The 19,543-nt window shown below is 34.1% G+C and overlaps 5 protein-coding genes and 1 non-coding gene across 10 annotated transcripts in view; 2 read left to right on the forward strand and 4 right to left on the reverse strand.

Moving 5' to 3' along the window:
* Positions 1–7: 7 nt before the first annotated feature.
* LOC17881266 (protein RALF-like 28) lies at positions 8–506 on the reverse strand. Its single transcript, XM_006286376.2, has 2 exons — positions 234–506; positions 8–13 (listed from the first exon to the last, which is right to left on the reverse strand). The coding sequence occupies exons 1-2, from the start codon at positions 504–506 to the stop codon at positions 8–10; spliced, it is 279 nt and encodes a 92-aa protein (XP_006286438.2).
* A 1,121-nt stretch (positions 507–1,627) lies between these two features.
* Positions 1,628–2,419, forward strand: LOC17882448 (putative cysteine-rich receptor-like protein kinase 34). Its single transcript, XM_006288990.2, has one exon. It carries the CDS (start codon positions 1,628–1,630, stop codon positions 2,417–2,419), a length of 792 nt encoding a protein of 263 aa, XP_006289052.2.
* A 5,913-nt stretch (positions 2,420–8,332) lies between these two features.
* Positions 8,333–10,846, forward strand: LOC17884074 (putative cysteine-rich receptor-like protein kinase 35). 5 transcript variants are annotated; one of them, XM_023780092.1, is made up of 7 exons: positions 8,333–9,158; positions 9,241–9,363; positions 9,442–9,563; positions 9,677–9,887; positions 9,978–10,215; positions 10,298–10,451; positions 10,547–10,846. In XM_023780092.1, exons 1-7 carry the CDS (start codon positions 8,333–8,335, stop codon positions 10,844–10,846), a joined length of 1,974 nt encoding a protein of 657 aa, XP_023635860.1. The 5 variants fall into 5 exon arrangements, with proteins under 5 accessions (XP_023635860.1, XP_023635862.1, XP_023635861.1 ...); XM_023780094.1 differs by having other exon boundaries at positions 9,463–9,563; XM_023780093.1 differs by having other exon boundaries at positions 9,241–9,356; positions 9,453–9,563.
* Positions 10,847–12,610: 1,764 nt separating this feature from the next.
* Positions 12,611–12,714, reverse strand: LOC111830272. Its single transcript, XR_002833657.1, has one exon. It is a non-coding gene; the product is annotated as a U6 spliceosomal RNA (small nuclear RNA).
* Positions 12,715–13,288: 574 nt separating this feature from the next.
* On the reverse strand, positions 13,289–15,283 carry LOC17882086. Its single transcript, XM_006289335.1, has one exon. The coding sequence runs from the start codon at positions 15,281–15,283 to the stop codon at positions 13,289–13,291; it is 1,995 nt and encodes a 664-aa protein (XP_006289397.1).
* Positions 15,284–17,613: 2,330 nt separating this feature from the next.
* The window catches only part of LOC17881355, a 7,980-nt gene continuing 6,050 nt past the window's right edge, over positions 17,614–19,543 (reverse strand). The window contains exons 3-5 of the mRNA XM_023780340.1: positions 17,981–18,090; positions 17,839–17,913; positions 17,614–17,754 (exon numbers count right to left, since the gene is read on the reverse strand). Of these exons, the coding sequence (XP_023636108.1) occupies positions 17,614–17,754; positions 17,839–17,913; positions 17,981–18,090 (326 nt within the window). The remainder of the gene's footprint in view (positions 17,755–17,838; positions 17,914–17,980; positions 18,091–19,543) is intronic.

The raw sequence follows: 19,543 nt of genomic DNA on the forward strand, positions 1-19,543 counted from the left end.
CATAAAATTATAACTGAAAACATCATATCAAAATAAATAAACAAAAGTAGGAGAGTAAGACAAGCAAGAAAATAGTAACATCCAAAATATTAGTTTCAAAGGTTTTATAAAAACTAGTGTAGGTACTAAAAAAATATGTTGTAAACTAACTAAAATTCGGGTATATTCGGATACTAATCGGATCTCGAGTACTACCTGAACCAAGCCGATACCTAGAGATCCAACTAGTATACTTTGAAAGATCCAGAACGGATCCGAACCCGGTTTTTTCGGTTCCGTCCACCTGGTGGACCACGACACCTTTGTGATCTTTCACATCCACGTCTGTACGGAGCCACTTGTTGGGGTGGACATTTGCCATGATCGCAATCTGGTAGAGGATCGCCACGTCCTATTGTTGGATAGGTAATCACTCTTGCAGCTGCTACGTTCATGTTACTTATAACCACACATGCTATGAATATTGTCACGAGCATCAACTTTTGTCTTCCTTTCAAAATGCTCATGATGCTTATTTCTTGGTGCCTTTTTGGGTTAATATATGTGTAAGTAGAGAGTATTGGATTGTATTGATATCGTTGTTGTATTATTGAATGGAATGATACAACTTATATATAAGTAGGTAGCATAATCAAAGGGCCTAAATAAAGGGATTACATAGAATAAGATAATTAATGAGAGCAAAATATGGGATTGGAGTAATTAACAGGTTGTATGATGATCTATTTCATTAATGAAATGTGTATGTGTGTTTTAAACAGCTAATTATAAGAGTGTTTTTGTGATTGTAAAAAGAGAACTCTTTCTAGTGAATGAAAATTTCTATTTTTAAAAGTGATATTTGTTGAATCATATGAAATGAATTTAATTTTTCTCAATATTTGTTGTGTCGTGAAATTATTAGACGGTGCATGCCTTTTCTTTAAAGGTTTGATTCTGCATGCATTTTCTTTCTGTTTTTAACTAGAAATAGATTATAATAGGATTATGTGAAATTGACAAGTCCTATTGATTTTCTTATAAACTACTAATCCGTATTAAAAATATAAATTAATGATATTTCATTTTTAAAATTCCCCACAGTTGTAATATTTCAAAATTTAAAATTTTAAAGTTTTACCGTATAGTATATTAGACATTATAATGTACACTTTAGATTTAAAGTTTACTTCTTATAAAGTAAAATTAAGCAGTCATACTAAAAACAGAATCAAATTAAACTGTATTCAAATTTTTAAACTTGGAATTTGGTAATTAATGTTAAATCTTTTAATTGTTTTTGGTTATCCGAATATTTGAGAAATGTTTGTAAAGTTGTTTAGATACATCAATAAAATAGAGATGACTTTGTCGTACTTTTATCTGTGTATGTGTATCTTCTAAATCAACATACTAAACAAAACATATGGTCAGAAAACAAAGTCATACTTTTGACTTTGTTGACTACAGCAACATACCAAGGAATTTTCAGACCATTGCTTAATTTTCCTCAACCATCTCTTTCAAACTGTTCTTGTCGCCTTTTCGTGTCTAGAAATTTCAAAGAATACACACCACGCCCATTTGATGTCTATCTTCTCTAGCTTCTAACATCTAAACACAAGTCTTCTGTTCTGACCTTAAGAGAATGAAGCTCAAGATACCAATCTTATTATATTTATCTATAACCTTAGATTCTGTTTTTGCACAAACTTGCTTCAATGGATACTTTGAACCAAATAGTACTTTTGACCTAAACCGTCGTCAGGTCCTCTCTTCTCTTGCTTCTAATGTCACGACTAACAATGGGTTCTACAGCACCTCCATCGGCGAAAATCCTAACCAACTCTTCATCATTGGTATGTGTATACCTGGAACTAAACCAGAGACTTGTTCAGATTGCATCAAAGGTTCAACAGACGGCTTGTTACGTAGCTGTCCTAACCAAACAGTTGGTTATGTATGGCCAGATTGTTGTATGGTACGTTATTCTAACATTTCCTTCTCTGGATCACTCATCCTTGAACCATCTCAACCGGTGTCCGATCCCACACCAATCGACGTTGATTTGAAACTGTTTGATAGAGTATGGGGAGAGGTAATGTCCCGAACGATAACTGCGAGCACTCATGGATCATCATCATTTGGGCATAAGTACTTTGCAGCTGAGGTTGCTTCATTGACAGCTTCCAAAACTATATACGCGATGATGCAATGTACACCTGATGTTTCTTCAGGGGATTGTGAGCTTTGTCTGAAGAAAACTGTTGTTGATTACAAGAAATGTTGTCGTGGTAACAGGGGTGGTGCTTTTGTAAGACCCTTTTGCTTTATCCGGTGGGATTTGTATCCTTTTGCTGGAGCTTTTGAAAATATTACATTGCCACCGCGACCATCACCAATACCTGGTAAAGAAAGAGTAAAATCATATCACCAATGATTAATTACTCAAACCCAATATATTACGTACTCTAGCTATGTAATCCTTATAGGTATGCGTTTTGATTATGTTATATGATTATATATGTAAGTTGTTCCCTTCCATAGTTCCACTCGATACAACAACAACAATAATAATACAATTCAGTACTCTGCATTTACATGAATATTAGATAGAGCATGTTTCGATCTAACGTTCAAACTCAGTTTTTTTTACTCTGCTGTCTCTCCTCTCATAAAGGTGTAAGTCATCTGATAATATTTTTTGTTAATGATTTTTATTTAATATGTTTTTACTTCTTTTTTTTTAATTTTAATTTATATTTAAATGTAATATGACACAACAAAATCTTATTGGTTTAAACAAAGTAAATAAAAAATGTTCACCCTTATATCATAACTATCATCTAATAATAAAATATTTTATTAATGGATATCGTAACTATCATCTAATAATAAAATTAATATAACGAGTGTCTCCAAAGATTTTAAAAAGTATCCGTATAGCACACCTGTTCTTCAATATTTACAAAATAATGCTTTATTATTCTTATTTTTTTTGTTGAAGGACTTTTTTTTTTTTTTAAAAGGAGGTTTTATTAATATTGAAACTACCTAGTAGAAATGGACTGGACCTCACCTTTACATGAGAAACGTAAGCAAAAAAAGGCTCTTGACCTATTAACTACAATTTTGTGGCGGATTGAAGTATCTAGCCAACGACAAGAAGCAACCAACTCTCGAATCCATTTTTTTTTCAACCGACCAAACCCGTCACAAATCTCCTGCTAAAGTCAACTTTCTGACATCACGGCTACCCTAGCAAGCCAGCAACTTCAACCCTAACCCCTCTTTTCCAAATATGTTGATTCTCCAAATTCGAAACAGTCCCCTTCGTACCAGTCTGGAGGAAGCAAGACACATAGGCGATTGGGGCCAATGGCTTAACCGGAAGCTCAATCACACAGAACCCGCACCGGCCAGCAAAATCCCAAAGGATATGCCGTGAACCTCCAAGGCAAATTAGCAAAACCTATCGTCTTCAGCTTTAGATGTATAGCACAAAGGCTGAGCCACGAGGAATAACCACTGCAACCTTACGACGTCTTCAAACCGGAGGAAAACGTAACAGATCTCTCCTATATACCCATCAGATCCACATCTACAACAAAGGGGAAACGAACCGCTTCACTGTTGATGGAGACAGCCCTGGCTCAACATTATCTTGGTCTCTTGGACAAAAAAAAAATTTTTGGACTTGATTAATAAAAAAAAAAATTTGAGATTTTTTTTTAATTTTAAGTTAAATTTTGGGCCTTCTTAAGAAAAATTATAATATGTTATAAAACTTTTAAAAATTATATTGGCTTTTTTAAAGTAAAATTAAAAGTTTTAAAAAATTTTGTGCCCTTTTCTAAAAATATTAGTCCCTTTTCTTATGTAATTTCTTATGTAAATTTTTAAAAAAATTCATGGTCCCATGGGCCACGGCCCCTTTGCCCACCCCATTTGGGCCGAGCCTGGATGGAGAGACGAGTACTAGAACACCTCTGTAAACACCAAGCAAGCTGAGGAAAAGATGAGCGGAGGCCGCATGAAACTCATATACAGATCTACTTTTGGAACAGTAAAGAGAGAAAAAGAGAGTTTTTTCTTTTTTTTTCGACAGAAAAAGAGAGTTATAAGAAACGATTTTCCTTCTTTTGACGCGTTATTTTGTCGAAATTTTTTTACTCTTTGTAACCAATAGAAATTAACTTAGAGTTGAATCCAAGTATTATTCGGAAATAAAGATACAGATAGAGTAATGTTGTTAAACAAAAGCGAAAAAAAAACAATTATTTTTTATACACTAAAAAGGGATTGGTTACATTATAATAAATTGACGTTGTTCTCTACAATATCTTAGTAGGAACAGGTTTCCCAGGACGATGACATCTTTGCGACATTTCACATCCCCGTCTGTACGGATTCACCTTATGATGGGCACATATGTTACGGTAACATCCTTTTGGCTCATTGCCTCTTATTATTACACGATAGCTAAGCACTTTTGCAGCTGCCATGTTTATGTTACTTATAACCACTACACATGCTATGAATATTGCAACGAGCATATACCTTTGTGTTCCTTTCATGATGATGTCTGCTTCTTTTTTTTTTTTTTTTTTTTTCTTATCTTGAAGATGTGAATTTGTGAATCAGATAGGCTAACAGTGTGTCTTTATGAGTGGTAAAAAGGTGTTTGGACATTGTGAGTTTTATAGTGGATGAGAATTTTTGAAACACAAATTAATCCATACTTATCTAAATAGTGATATTTGTTGTTAATATGTAAAAAATTTAGGGGAATCTAATTTAGATAATCTTTAGATCCATTGTGTCCTGAAATTATTGGTTGTCTATTGGAAAAAGATAAGATTTTGTATTTCTTTCTTTTTACAGAGAGATAAAAAAAGGAAGGATATTAGAAATTGACCAGTAGAAAGAATAATATCGGTGGTGAAACCATCTCTTAATTAAACAGTCAAAATACAAGAATATGATATGTCATAATATGATTAAAAAATAAATCAAAATTAAAATCAGAAAAATGTAAAAAAAAACCTTAATCATTTTGTAATTAAACAAAATTATATTTTGGTTTGAGTTTATAAAAGAATGGTTAAGCTTTGTTTTATTTTTTCTGATTATAATTTTGATTTTATTACTATAGATGTGACCGAAGACTACAACGTATCAATAATAAATCATACACATAATAAATCATGAACGAAGACTATAACTCATGGAATAAAAAAAACTCATGGAAAGCAACATGATCAGTACTATGTACGTATAATAAATCCAAATAATGCAAAGAAATAGAAGCTACCAAATTTAGTTTTAATTTCAGTTCAAAACCTAAAATTTTACCTTGAATCCGAAAACTGAGCAAAACTGAATCCTTCTAATGGTGATGTGTGCTACAGAGATGGTAATAGAAACTGAAGCAAGGGATATAGTAGGAACATGTTTTCTGAGTTTAAAAATTAAGAAAAATAAGTTTTCTGAGTTAATTTGGGAGGAGATAACAGTTATGAAAGCTCCATTTTGAATAAAAGTTAAAGAATATTGCTTTGCCTTATATTTTTATCCCAAAATTATTTAAAATAGAAGAATTAAATCAATTATGAAATATTTTTAAAAATTTATAATATTTTTAAAAATTAGGCCTATAACAGGATTTTAATTATATTAAAACATATGTCACCAATTTTGGTCATACTATAGTTAGCATATATGAAAATTTTGTAAAAATTTATCCTGTATTTCCAGTTTTCCCTAGTTTTTACTTGTTTAATTTTCGATTCATACTACGAAATATTATAATTTGACGTTGAATTTACAAGGTAAAAAAACAATTTTCAATTCAAATGTTTCATAAAAGGAGGTAAACAAACATTTTTTTAAACAAAAGCAAAACAAACAATTTTTTTTTATATATATATTCAAAGGGAATGGTTACATTATTATAATTTGACGTTGTTCTCTGCTAAATCTTAGTAGGAACATAAAGCCCTGGACCACGACATCTATGTGATTTTTCACAACCCCGTCTGTACGGATACACCTCTTGTTTAGGTGGACATACGCCAAAGGAACATCTTGGCTCATCGCCTCTTCTTATTACACGATAGCTAAGCACTTTTGCAGCTGCGATGTTCATGTTACTTATAACTACACATGCTAAGAGTATTGCAACGAGCATAGACCATGGTGCTCCTTTCATAATGCTCATGATGATTTGTGCTTTCTCTATTTTTTTTTTCTTCTTATCTGAAAGATGTGAATTTGTGAATTAGATAGGCTAACAATGTGTCTTTGTGAGTTTTTTTTATGAGTGATAAAAAGGTGTTTGGACATTGTGATATTTATAGTGGATGTGAATTTTTGAAACACAAATTAATCCATACTTATCAAAAGAGTGATAGTTGTTGTTAAATATGGAAGAAATTTACGGGAATATAATTTTGATAATCACATCCATTGTGTCCTCAAATGATTGGTTGTCTATTGGAAAAAGATAAGATTCGTGTTGTATTTTTCTTTTTACATAGAGATTTAAAAAGGGAGGATATTTAAAATTTGACTATAGAAAATATACCCATTCGTTTTATATATATTACTATTTATATAGATGCCAAAATCGTTTTACTTCTATTTACATAATTTACTTCTATTTACAAAAATATTATATAAGGTGGAAAATATAATACTGATTTTGTTATAGTTATCTACAAATTAGTGATTAGGATGGTCATTTTTTGTTGATCTATATTAACACATATTATTTATTTGTCATAGTTATCTATACAAGAATAATGACCAATTGAGAAGGAGGAAATGGGCTAGTGATTCTCACCTCTGTTGTCTTCTCACCAGATCCGGGTTCGAATCCGATCATTTTCAAAGAGAAACGTATAATTTGTAACGATGTCAAAAAAAAATACCAATTTTATCACATGTCCCTAGGCATGTCAATTAGGGCTAAAGCCCGCGGGCTAGTTTGGCCCGACCCTGAAAAACATCAGGCTCGGGCTTAAATATGTATGTCCAGAAAAAACCGGGCCTTTTGGGCTAAGCCCATTTGGGCTAAAGGGTTTTTTGGGCTTAGCCCGGTCGGGCTCGGGCCGGCCCGAAAAGCTTTTATACAAATATATTTTGAATTTTTTGAATATTTTAGTTTGATTAAAAGATTTGATTAATGTTATAGTTTTCATATTTACTTACTAGTATTACTTATTACTTTTAAAATATTTATCTATAATATTTTCTCTTATTTATATATGTCAGAACTGAACAAAGCTAAAACTAAATATATATAAGTATCATGATTTTGAAATCATCAAAATATCTAATAAATTTTGACTCTATCTTATACTTTAATGTATTTTAGTTCTATGTTTTATAGGGTTAAAGTGTAAATAATGTATTTGGCTTTTATTTTTTCTCTTAAATTAAGTTAGTTTTATTGAATATTGATAAGTTATTTAAAATTTGATGCATTATTTTTATAGTAGACCTTTAAATATAGTTTTCAAAAAACTATTATGAACTTAGAAATTGATTTTATCGGTAAATAAAGTACAAAAAAGCCCGAAAAGCCTTGTAGTCCTGTTAGGGCCAGGACGTGCTTTGAAATATAGGTTCGAAAATTTTTCGGGCCGGGCTCACATATATGAGGGCTTTACGGGTTTCGGGCCGGGCCGGGCTAGCCCGATTGACATGTCTACATGTCCCTAAAGATGACAATCATAAACCAATATGAGAAGAGATTTAAAAAGCTTAGAAAACCAACACCGGTAGTTTACAAAAAAAAAAAAAAAAAAAAAAAAAAAAAGAAAACCAAACAACGTAAGGTAAGATAAAGAGGCCATAAATAGAAAATTTTAGCCTACACACTTTGTTATCATTCATTCTATCAAAGCGTCATTATGCCTAAGTCCATAAAAATTTGGCTCATTTTTCTACAATATATTCTTATGATTGGTGACCAAAAAAAAAAAAAAAAAAAAATTCTTATGATTATGTGATTTCTTTTTTTTTTTTTTCCAAGCCACCGCTGTTAACTAAAACGTTTTATGTACTCCAAGAAGGCAAGAACATGTCTTCTCCTCTGTTTTTGTTTGATTTTGTCAACGACAGCAACATAACAAGACTTCAACAGACCATTACACAAACTACTTGCTTAATTTTCCTCAACCACCTCTTTCAAACTGTTCTTGTCGCCTTTTCGTGTCTGAAAAATTCAACTAAAAGAAATTTCATATTTTCTTCAAAAGAGAATAGTGCACACGGTATTTGATGATGTTTAATATATCTTCTAGCTCCTAACATCTAAGCACTAGTCTTTTATTCGGATCTTGAGAGAATGAAGCTCAAGAAATTATTTTTACCACTCTTCTTGTTTCTCTTCATAACCTTAGGTTCTGTTTCTGCACAAACCTGCTTCAATGGATACTTTAAACCCAATAGTACTTTTGACCTAGACCGTCGTCGAGTCCTCTCTTCTCTTGCTTCTAATGTCACGACTAACAATGGGTTCTATAGCACCTCCATCGGCAAAAATCCTAACCAACTCTATACCATTGGCATGTGTATCCCTGGAAGTAAACCAGAGGCTTGTTCAGATTGCATCAAAGGTTCATCAGACGGCTTGTTACGTAGCTGTCCTAACCAAACAGTTGGTTATGTATGGCCAGATCTTTGTATGGTACGTTATTCCAACATTTCATTCTCTGGATCACTCATTCTTGAACCGTCTGCACGGGTGTCCGATCCCACACCTATCGATGTTGATTTGACACTGTTTGATAGAATCTGGGAAGAGTTAATGTCCCGTGTGATAGCTGCAGCTTTGAGACCGGATGAATCATCATCATTCGGGCATAAGTACTATGCAGCTGAGGTTGCTCCATTGACAACTTTCCAAACTATATATGCTATGGTGCAATGTACACCAGATGTTTCTTCAGGGGATTGTGAGTTTTGCATGAAGAAAACTGTAGTTGATTATAAGAAATGTTGTCGCGGTAACAAGGGTGGTGCTTTTGTAAGACCATTTTGCTTTATCAGGTGGGATTTGTATCCTTTTGCTGGAGCTTTTGAAAATATTACGGTGGCGCCACCTCCATCATCAGTTGTAGCTCAGCCACCCCATTCTTCCACTACTCCGCGGACAAATACAACAGGAAAAGGTAAACTCCTTTGTACTTTGATTTTTAGTTATGATAAAGTCACTTTTTTGTTATGATTTTGATGATTTTTCGGTTTGTTCAGACGGAAAAACAATTTCGACCGGGATTATTGTGGCAATTCCTACGGTAGTAATCTTAGTACTGCTTCTTGTGGGATATGTAGTTTATAGGAGAAGAAAAGCATACAAAAGAGTTGAAGTTCAGGGTTGGTTCCTCTTCCTTCAATTCTTTTTTTTTTTGAGTTAACAGAGTGCACTTTGATGATTTCACTTTCTTTGTGCAGCTGGTGACCAGATTTCAAGAGAACACTCAGTGCAGTTCAGTTTTAAGACAATTGAAGATGCAACTGATAATTTTTCGGAAAGTAACATGATCGGACAAGGTGGATTTGGTGAAGTTTACAAGGTAATAAGTTTTTTTTTTTTTGGTTTGCAACTACTCTGTATATGAAAAGTTGAATAAATACATACTTAACGTAAAGAATATATGGTGTTTAATTTATCGTATTTGTTTTGTAGGGAACACTTTTGGATGGAACTGAAGTAGCGGTAAAGAGACTGTCTAAAACATCAGGACAAGGCACACAAGAGTTCAAGAATGAGGCTGTTCTTGTGACAAAGCTTCAGCATAGGAATTTGGTTAGGCTTCTTGGATTTTGTTTGGAAGGAGAAGAAAAGATCCTCGTCTACGAGTTTGTACAGAACAAAAGCCTTGACTATTTCCTGTTCGGTATGATATGCTTAATTGATCATATTTGTAAGTTCATAGCTAGTAGTCTTTCTGTAGCTAATGATTTCTATATATCTATGCAATTTATAGATCCTAAAAAGCAAGGAGAACTAGACTGGACAAGACGATATACAATTATTGGAGGCATTGCTCGAGGAATTCTCTATCTTCATCAAGATTCACGGCTAATAATCATACACCGTGATCTCAAAGCGAGTAACATTCTCTTAGATGCCGATATGAATCCCAAAGTCGCAGATTTTGGTATGGCAAGGATATTCGGAGTTGATCAAAGTCAAGCTAACACAAGAATAATCGTTGGAACTTAGTAAACTCTCTATCAAAATAATGACTAGAAAAACTATTTAATATAGCTTGTAGGGCTAAAATGTGTTTTTTTCTTCTTGAAGTGGTTACATGTCACCAGAGTATGCAATGCGCGGCCATTTCTCCATGAAATCTGATGTCTATAGCTTTGGAATATTGATACTGGAGATTATAAGTGGGAAAAAGATCAGCAGCTTCTACCACATTGATGATACTGGTGGCAATTTGGTCACCCATGTAAGTAGTATATATAATCTTTTCAGCCACATGAGTGTATAACTGTATATGAATAAGCCACAAGGAGATTAGTTAAATTTTGTCATTTGTTTTAGGCTTGGAGGCTTTGGAGAGACGGGTCACCATTAGAACTGGTGGATCCAGCCATAGGAGAAAGCTATCAGAGTAATGAGGCTATTAGATGCATCCATATAGCACTATTATGTGTTCAAGAAGATCCAGCTGATCGACCAACGTTGCAAGAAATCATCGTGATGCTCACTAGTAGAACAGCCACTTTGCATATGCCTCGAGCACCTGGCTTTTGCCTCTCAAACAGGAGTGAACAATCCACAAGTTTTTCTATTCCCGGTTCTATCAATGATGTATCGATCACAGATCTAGACCCTCGTTAGCGAACTGTTCTAGTCAGTTCACTAATTTATGAGACATTTGAAGAATAAACCTATAAACATATTACATATACAAACATTTTACAATAACAAGAATTGGTTTAGACTTTAGAGTGTAACATGATCAACTGAATTGATGTTTGTGAAGACATAAACTAAATTGGTTTGTATGGTTTAGGACATAAAAGATATAGAGAATAAGCAAAAACAAACAAACAATTTTATTTTACTTTTTATTCAAAAGAGTTGGTTACATTATTATAATGAAATTGATCTTATTCTCTACTATGTCTTAATGGGAGTTGGTGGTGGACGACGACATCTGGTTATTTTCTCACATCCCGGACGGTACGGACTCACCGGTTGATCGGGTGGACATTTGCCATGGTCACATCTTGGACGATCGCCACCTCGTATTACTGGATAGCCAATCACTTTTGCATCTGCTACGTTCATGGTGCTTATAACCACAAATGCTATGAATATTGCCACGAGCATAGACCTTTTCGCCCCATTGAAAATGATCATGATGATTTGTGTATCAAATAGTGATAAATTTGGAGGAAACTTTAAAAGTGAAGTAGTTTTTTTTTTTCAATGTACATATTCATTAGCCTTTAGGCTTATTTATACAAAGTCTCAAAATACATTAACAAGTTATTTATTTACATATATGATATTGGTAAATTTACCTATTTAACAATAAGAAGATATGCACAAATATCAGTTTTTCTGTTAATTGTATCTTGTGCCTCCGAGATCTCATAATGATAAATAGCTAATAATGTTTTGATGTGTGATAAAAAGAAATTAACTATGATAAATTTATAGTGAATAAAAATTTTGAAAGACAGATCCATACATATTAAAATTGTGATATTTTTGAATAATATGGAATAAATTTAGGGAAATTTAATTTTATATCATGCTCATTTTTTTTTGTCAACATATCTGTAAAACAAATATTATGAATATATAATTTTTATGTATGAAAATGTTCTAATTTTTTATGTATATTTCTACTTCTACTATAAAAATGGTCAAATTGAATTATATATCGATAAATATTCATTCACGATGTTAAATTTTTTTTTTTTTCTTTTATTGAAAATATTACACTGCATTTATTACTGTATACAAGTTTAAAAACTATATAATATAATATATTTGATAATCTTCCTCAATCCCTAATTACTATTTACATGTACCGTTTAATCAACACCAACTATTCATTTTTCATAATGTAATTTTCCCGCTGTAGCGCAAGTCCGATCCTAGTTTGTTGAGTAATATGAAATATATTTAGGGGTACTTAGTTTTATATCAAGCTTTCTTTCAAAATTTTCTACTCATCCTATGTTGTTAGTACTACTTATGTCTTCATCAAGATTCACGGTTTACAATCATAAACCGTGATGTCAAAGCGAGTAACAAACTTCTTGTTCTTGTCATTACTTAACTTTATGAGTTGAAAAAAAATTATATCACTTGATTCTTTTTAGATACATAGAGACAAGAAGCACACTTTGAATATCATATCATTTAGATAATTATGTTCAAGCTTCTGTAAGTGATTCATTGCTTAATTAATGACTTAGTTCTTCGTGGAAGATAATACTTAATCATAGAACGTTGATAAGAGATTGACCAAAACAAACACAAAATAGAGAGAAATAAAAAAACCCCGAATATCTAGAACTTAAAAAGAAATGAATGAGTAAAATAAATTTAAGGTTTGACAGATTATTATGGACGATTTTGCCAAAAAAAAAATTGGACCATATCTCAATTTATGCATCTCATCCTTGCGCAGGGGCCATGCTAATCTTCTCTGTATCGTTCCAATTTTATCAGATGTCCTCGAAGGTGACAATCATTAACATGACTCTAACCATATATAAACACAAACTTTTCTTTCTATCCAAGCAATGTGGGGCTTTTCTATGGGAATGTTCACAAACTTAAATGGGCTCGTTTATTAAAAATCCTGTTTCTATTTCTTCTTCGGCCCGTTAAATTAATTGACCAGAAGTAAAAAAGGTCTCAGTGACAGAAAATTAGTAAATTACGGTTTGTTGGTTTTTCTCCCTCGAGCACTTCCTACAGTAATCTTGTACCGTATAGCCCAAGTTAGCTGATCTCTCTTTTCAGGTTCTACACAATCCAAGCATTATACATACATCAGCTAATGAAATGAAGAACCAAAGAAAAAAAAAAAACACTTAACGCAACAGAGACCAAACCAGAAAAAATTCAATTTTTTTTTGTTCGGCAGTTATCATGCATGTAAAGGTTAAAATCATGTCATTAAGACTTCAAGTGATACATAAAGGAAGCACATGATCATACTTAAAATAGTCTAACAGTTGAAGAATTCTAAACGACTATATATATTGGCTTGATGGCTTCACAAACTTTATTTCATTGTTGGGTTCACTTTTCTCGTCAAAGTCTGTTGAGACCAATGATCTTAGGATACCAGAAACGATCCATGCAGTTTAAAGAGCAAACATATAGATCTGAGGTTCCAAGCTTCTTCAAGAAGATAGGGTACATGCAATGCGACTCACACGCTCTGCAAAATGGACAAGACATACTATTATTGCGAACCACCTCGTATGATCTATGGGAATAGGTTAGTGAGCTTGGCATGAGCCTTGCAAAGTCTCCCAACACGCACTGTGTATGTAAACTACTTTGGTGATCTTTACACGTATAGAACCATGTCTTTGGATTCGTTTCTGTCTCACAAATGTCACACCAGTATTTGCCACTTGCCTTTTCGCCGTAGCATAGTGAGAGAGGATGATCGTCTACTCTATGCTTTACCTTTTGTGGTAAAGTGGCGCAATGGAAGCATAAGACAAATCCACAACCACTTTCAATGCACGTAAGCACAGGAGATGACCATGACCAATTGTTGCAACCATTGCATTTTTTTTCTCCCACTGGTGGAATGTAATATAAAGGGTGATGGGGATGGCTTGGATGGACAAACGGTTCAGAAATAGAGCCACACAGTACATCTAACTTCTTATCCCCACACTGATACATGAAACCATTGGAGAATCTATCACACGCAGTGCAGTGAAAGTAATCATCAGCCTTGCTTGTAACTAAAGTAAGACGTTCATTATGTAGCACATGCCTTTTCTTTCTAGGAGATTCAGCACAGTTTTGGTGAAGAATGAAATCACAATCCATACAGCCATAGAAGGATTGCAAACAAATGGGATGGGTGCAAGCGCTGCACCACTTGTTTTCTTCCCAAATAAGACCATTAACGTGGAGTCTTAGGTAATGCTCTTTGTGGCTGAAATGTTGGATAGTGTTGTCATCTATTACCACATATGGCTCTATATCTTCTATCTCTTCAGGTACTCCTTCGAGTTCAATCTCGTTCCACACGTCATACCGAATAGCACAATTCGAATGAACAACATATTGAGGACACCTCTGACAAGAATACCCGCCCCAAATCCAATCTACCTTCTGACGACAAACTCCACAAACAGAATTCACAACACCAAGAACAGAAGTGTGAGAAACACGGTGATCATGCCGATTGATGTTTATGACGCGTGGAAGGGAAAGACACCATTTATGTATCATGAAGTCACATTGACTACATATATAAGGGCTTCGATCCCCACTCAATCCGCAAGCATTACATGTAAAAACATCAAGTCTTGGTCGAAAGATGAGTTGGTGAGGATGAGCTTTCAAATTCAGAACAGAGTTTTGTGGTGGGTTTGAAACACAACCCATATCCAAGCTGAAGTTACAAGCAGAACAATGATAAAACAATCCATTACCGAACTCGCTTTCACAAAGACGACATTTTCCATCAGAATATTCAGGTGGTTGACCTCTGTGGAGCTTAAGAGGATGCAAAGGGTGGTACGTGTGGTATACCTTTGACGGGTGTTTTACGTCAGGCGGATTCCATACGCAATCCACATGATATGCTAGATCACATTCAATGCATTTGTAATGAAACTTATAAGAAACAGTCATACCACATTTTGCGTTGCAATATGACTCGTTCAGCTCCTTGACCTTGAGAAGGGTGAGCTTGTGGTGATGTGTCTCCAACGCATCAATAACCTCTGGTGGTGGGTACTTTGCACATAATAGGTCCAAGTCGAAGTCACAGATCTCACAACGATAGCATAGATGCTTGATACGCTGGCGACATAAATCACATGAATGGTTTGGTTTACTTTGAAGCTTAAGAGTGTGAGCAGCGTGAGATGGGTGTTCAATATATTCAGAGGAGTCGTCAACACATTTCTTGTGAACATAGAAGTTACAGCTTAGGCAGTAATAGCCACCAGTTGTAAATCCTGAGCGTCCACAGCATTCACCTTTCCACGTATCATTGTAAGGCATCATAAGATGCTCGTGTATCAACGGTAGTGACACTCCCTCAGATTCCATAGTCGTTATAATACAAGATTGAAGAAAAAGAAGAAAAGAGAAGAAGTGGAAGAAGAAGAAAAAGTTGAATCTGAGATCTCAAAGCTATGACTCCTTTCAAGTCTTTGTTAATCTTTTACGATGCTGTTATAACAGTTTGTAGTCATTCAATAACAAATAAAATTACTTATAATGGTTTAGAAAGAATTACTTAGATGGACCACATTTTAGGTGTATTGACGCAAACCATCCAAAACTTTTTTTATCCTTAAATGTTTTTTAATTACCAGCGTGCCCTTTTTACACGTTACCGGAAAAAACTAATTACGGAAAATGCCACTGCCACGTCAGACAAAAAGGCGCGTGCCACCAATAACTCAGCCATAACGTACGTTACGGCTGAGTTATATCACGTTATGGCTGAGTTCTGGGACAACGGCTGAGTTTCGGGTCAATGGTTGACTTAGGATCATAACTCAGCCAACAGTTACGACTGACTTATAAAAATCTGGTTGAGTTATGAGAAAACGGCTAATAACTCAGCCGCCGTTACGGCTGAGTTATAGTCCGATGGTTGAGTTATCAGAAGTTTGGCTGAGTTATGTTATCGACACGGCTGACTTAACTTTCTCCGGGTGGCTGAGTTATCGATAACGGCTGAGTTATCAAATGTCGTTACGGCTGACTTATGTTTGAGAGACATAACTCAGTCGTAATTGGCTGACTTAACGGAAAACTCAACCATGTTACGGCTGACTTATAGACAAAAGATTTATTGCTAATATAGCCTCCAGTTACGGCTGACTTATTTTACGTTACGGCTGACTTATTGACGTTACGGCTGAATTTGGCATCTTAAAAAACATTTTAGTAATTACTTAAATATTTTTCATGTTGTGGCTGACTTAATTTGTGTTTGATGGCTGATTTATCGTTGGCTGAGTTACAAAGTTGTTTGGTGGCTGACTTACGACTTCAAATTCACAATTCCACGTCAGCATAAACGAGGGAAATACGAAAGGTCCCGCATTAGCTCGTGTTTTTTCTTACACTCTGTTCTTCATTTTCTGTTCTTCACTTCACTTCTGTTTTTCATTTTCACTTCTGTTCTTCACTTCTTTTCTGCATTTTCACTTATGTTCTTCATTTTCGTTGATGGATCATCCGGTTCCAGTGATTGTTCTTCATTTAACACTGACGATAGAGGTTGTAGAATTGTGCAAATAGATGCGGAACGAACGCACGAGAAGCTAGTGAAATTGGTTCTTGATGACTACGGACTGCATCAACGCGACCTTTCGTATTCTTTAATATAATAACTCAGCCGTAACATAACTCAGCATACGGAATATATTCATGTTATGTTACTGATAACTCAGCCGTATAAGGTTACTGATATCTCAGCCCAATAGGTTACAGATAACTCAGGCGTAACGCGACCTTTCGTCTTCGTTTCCCGTACGATAACTCAGCCATCACATTAACCAACTCAGCCATCCGTTGTTTGTTCTTTCTGAACTTCTTTTTGAACTTGTTTGTAATCCCAAACATATATCTTATCTTTTGAATCATGTTTTTATCAATATTTCTTCATTTTGGCCATTTTAACAGACCTATAACTCAGTCGTAATGTTATCAATAACTCAGCCGTAACGGAATCACGTAAATAATAGGTTATTGATAACTCAGCCGTAATATTATCCATAACTCAGCCATAACATAGTATAAATCAGCCATACCCTAAATATGCGTTATGTCAATTACTTTGTTATAACTCAGCCGTAACGGAATCATGTAATTAATAGGTTATTGATAATTCAGCCGTAATGTTATCTATAACTCAGCCATAACGTAGTATAAGTCAGCCATACCCTAAATATGCGTTATCTCAATATTTAGTTATAATCAAGTTATGAAATCACTTAAATCACATAAATATTAGGTTTAAATATGATACATTCATGTTACCATATTATTCATCAATAATTTAGACTTTGTTGGTAACATTTAGAAAACTATCACACAAGAACAAGTTTCTAGTCATAACCAACACTACATAATTTGAATATGATGAAATTGTGTAAATTATCCATTTTCTTTTCAAAATTAACAATCTTAACATGCATATTTGCTGGTAATATACATTTATTATATGTCATATCCATTATATACTTATATAATTGCTAATTATAAATTATAATTATACTCATAACTCAGCCGTAACTTGAACACATTAACTTAGCCGTCACATAATTATAAGTCAGCCATACCCCATTTCTCATTTAACATGAAAAGAAATCTTAAACAACACAAATTACAACATAGTCAGTCTAAACATCATGAAACAACAATTATATTCTCTCCCATAGCCATACAATTGCGATTCCTATTACAGAGAGTAGACAAATTGTCTTCAAAGCTGTCTTACCCATATCATCCTCAATCTTGTTCATCAATTTTTCTTCAAGCTTCTTACTCAGTCCTTCCTCAAGCTAGTCAAACATTTCTTTTTGGAGATCTAAATTTTGAGTATGTTGATGCCTTAAGTCCGTCACATCTTCTTCTATTCTCTGTACCTTTGCGTCGACCATCTTAATTTCTTCAACCGATGCCTCATCAACCCATTTGAAGAAATGCGACATATTCGGCCTCTAATTAACAAAAAACCAACATCGATACCCATATGTTAACAATAAAAAATTAAATGAAATTTAGTACCTTCAAAGCAATCGAGCTTTTATAGAAGATACGGTAAGGGTTTTCCTTTGTCTTCGATATGTATGTGATGATATCGTTACCACACCAACATCCGCAATTCGTCGGAAGATCTGGAGGGTAAGCACCATATTAAAATTGAGAAGTAGAATTCTTTAATCGAAGATAACCAAGAAATCGGTTAGAAATCCCAGAAATCGATAAGAACCCTAAATCCCCAATCTGATCGCTCGATTATGACTATAAGGGAGAAGAAAGAAGTAAACGACGTCGTCTGGAATTAACTCGGCCAAACCACGAATTTAATTTACGATAAGTCAACCAAACCTCATTATATAACTCAGTCGTAACGTTATGTTATACCTCAGACGGAACGTAACTATAACTCAGCCATACCCCGAATTTGAATATCAAAATCATAAATCAGCCATATCTAACGTATAGATGTTGAAAGAACACACGAAAAGCTTGTGAAGTTGGTTCTCGATGACTATAGATTGAATCAGTTGAGCCATCATGTAACAATGAACTACATGTTATCGTTACAATAATTCAGCCAAACCTCGAAATGGTCTGTGTAAGTCAACCATGACGCTGACATAACTCAGCCAAACCACAAATTTATTTATGTTAAGTCAGCTATGTCGTTGGCATAACTCGGCCAAACCTCGAATTATTCTACAATAAGTCAACCATGTCGTTGGCATAACTCGGCCAAACCTCAAATAAGATAGATGTGAATATTTGATGCACTCATGTAATAAAAACACTTTAATAATATGTAGTTAACACTTTTATTAACTTTCCATAAAAAAATCATGAAATTCGCTCAGGTTTTTACCTTTTAAAACTTATCCAACAAAACGATAAACCTCAAACCCTATACTTATGTTCTATTCCTACATAGTTGATCAAATATAGAATGGAAAAGAGCTTTTATTGATTTTTGTTAATTGTATTATAAACCACTTTTTGTAATCTCGAGAATGTATATCACAACTCATCCGTAATGTAGCATAACTCAGACGCAATGTAGCATAACTCAGCCGTGACATATTATTCTATATTTAGACAAAAAAAACTTTAAATTATTTTGAATATTTTGTTTATAGAATTTGAATTCAAATTTTGAATTATTTTGAATAATTTTTTAAAACATAATACTCTATGACTTTATCATGCGTGTGTGTGTGAATATGTGTACGTAATTATTGTTGGTCTTTCCCGAAAAACACTTTTTGTAATCTCGAGAAAGTATATCATAACTCAGCCGTAATGTAGCATAACTCAGCCGTAATGTATCATAACTCATCTGTAATGTAGCATAACTCAGCCACAATGCGGCATAACTTAGACAAAAAGTTGAAAACGACGTTTCGTATTTCCCTTTGGTTTTTTTGTCGGAAAACGAAAAGTCTCCAGCCGAGTTGAAACGAAAGGCGATTGCAATGACGACGAGAGAGAGAGAGAGAGAGAGAGAGAGAGAGAGAGAGAGAGAGAGAGAGAGAGAGAGAGAGAGAGAGAGAGAGAGAGAGTAGAGAGAGAGAAGAGAGAGAGAGAGATGAG

This window comes from Capsella rubella, unplaced genomic scaffold (assembly GCF_000375325.1).
Source record: "Capsella rubella cultivar Monte Gargano unplaced genomic scaffold, Caprub1_0 scaffold_6, whole genome shotgun sequence".
Classification (NCBI taxonomy): Eukaryota; Viridiplantae; Streptophyta; class Magnoliopsida; order Brassicales; family Brassicaceae; genus Capsella; species Capsella rubella.

What these genes read in the sequence shown, in the direction of transcription:
- LOC17884074 (XM_023780092.1), top strand. Translation starts at nt 8,333, where the DNA reads ATGAAGCTCAAGAAATTATTTTTACCACTCTTCTTGTTTCTCTTCATA. An exon ending in CAAAAGAGTTGAAGTTCAGG is followed by an intron (nt 9,364 to 9,441) that starts GTTGGTTCCTCT and finishes TTCTTTGTGCAG; the next exon opens with CTGGTGACCAGATTTCAAGA. An exon ending in GTGGCAATTTGGTCACCCAT is followed by an intron (nt 10,452 to 10,546) that starts GTAAGTAGTATA and finishes CATTTGTTTTAG; the next exon opens with GCTTGGAGGCTTTGGAGAGA.
- LOC17882086 (XM_006289335.1), bottom strand. Translation starts at nt 15,283, where the DNA reads ATGGAATCTGAGGGAGTGTCACTACCGTTGATACACGAGCATCTTATG.
- LOC17882448 (XM_006288990.2), top strand. Translation starts at nt 1,628, where the DNA reads ATGAAGCTCAAGATACCAATCTTATTATATTTATCTATAACCTTAGAT.
- LOC17881266 (XM_006286376.2), bottom strand. Translation starts at nt 506, where the DNA reads ATGAGCATTTTGAAAGGAAGACAAAAGTTGATGCTCGTGACAATATTC.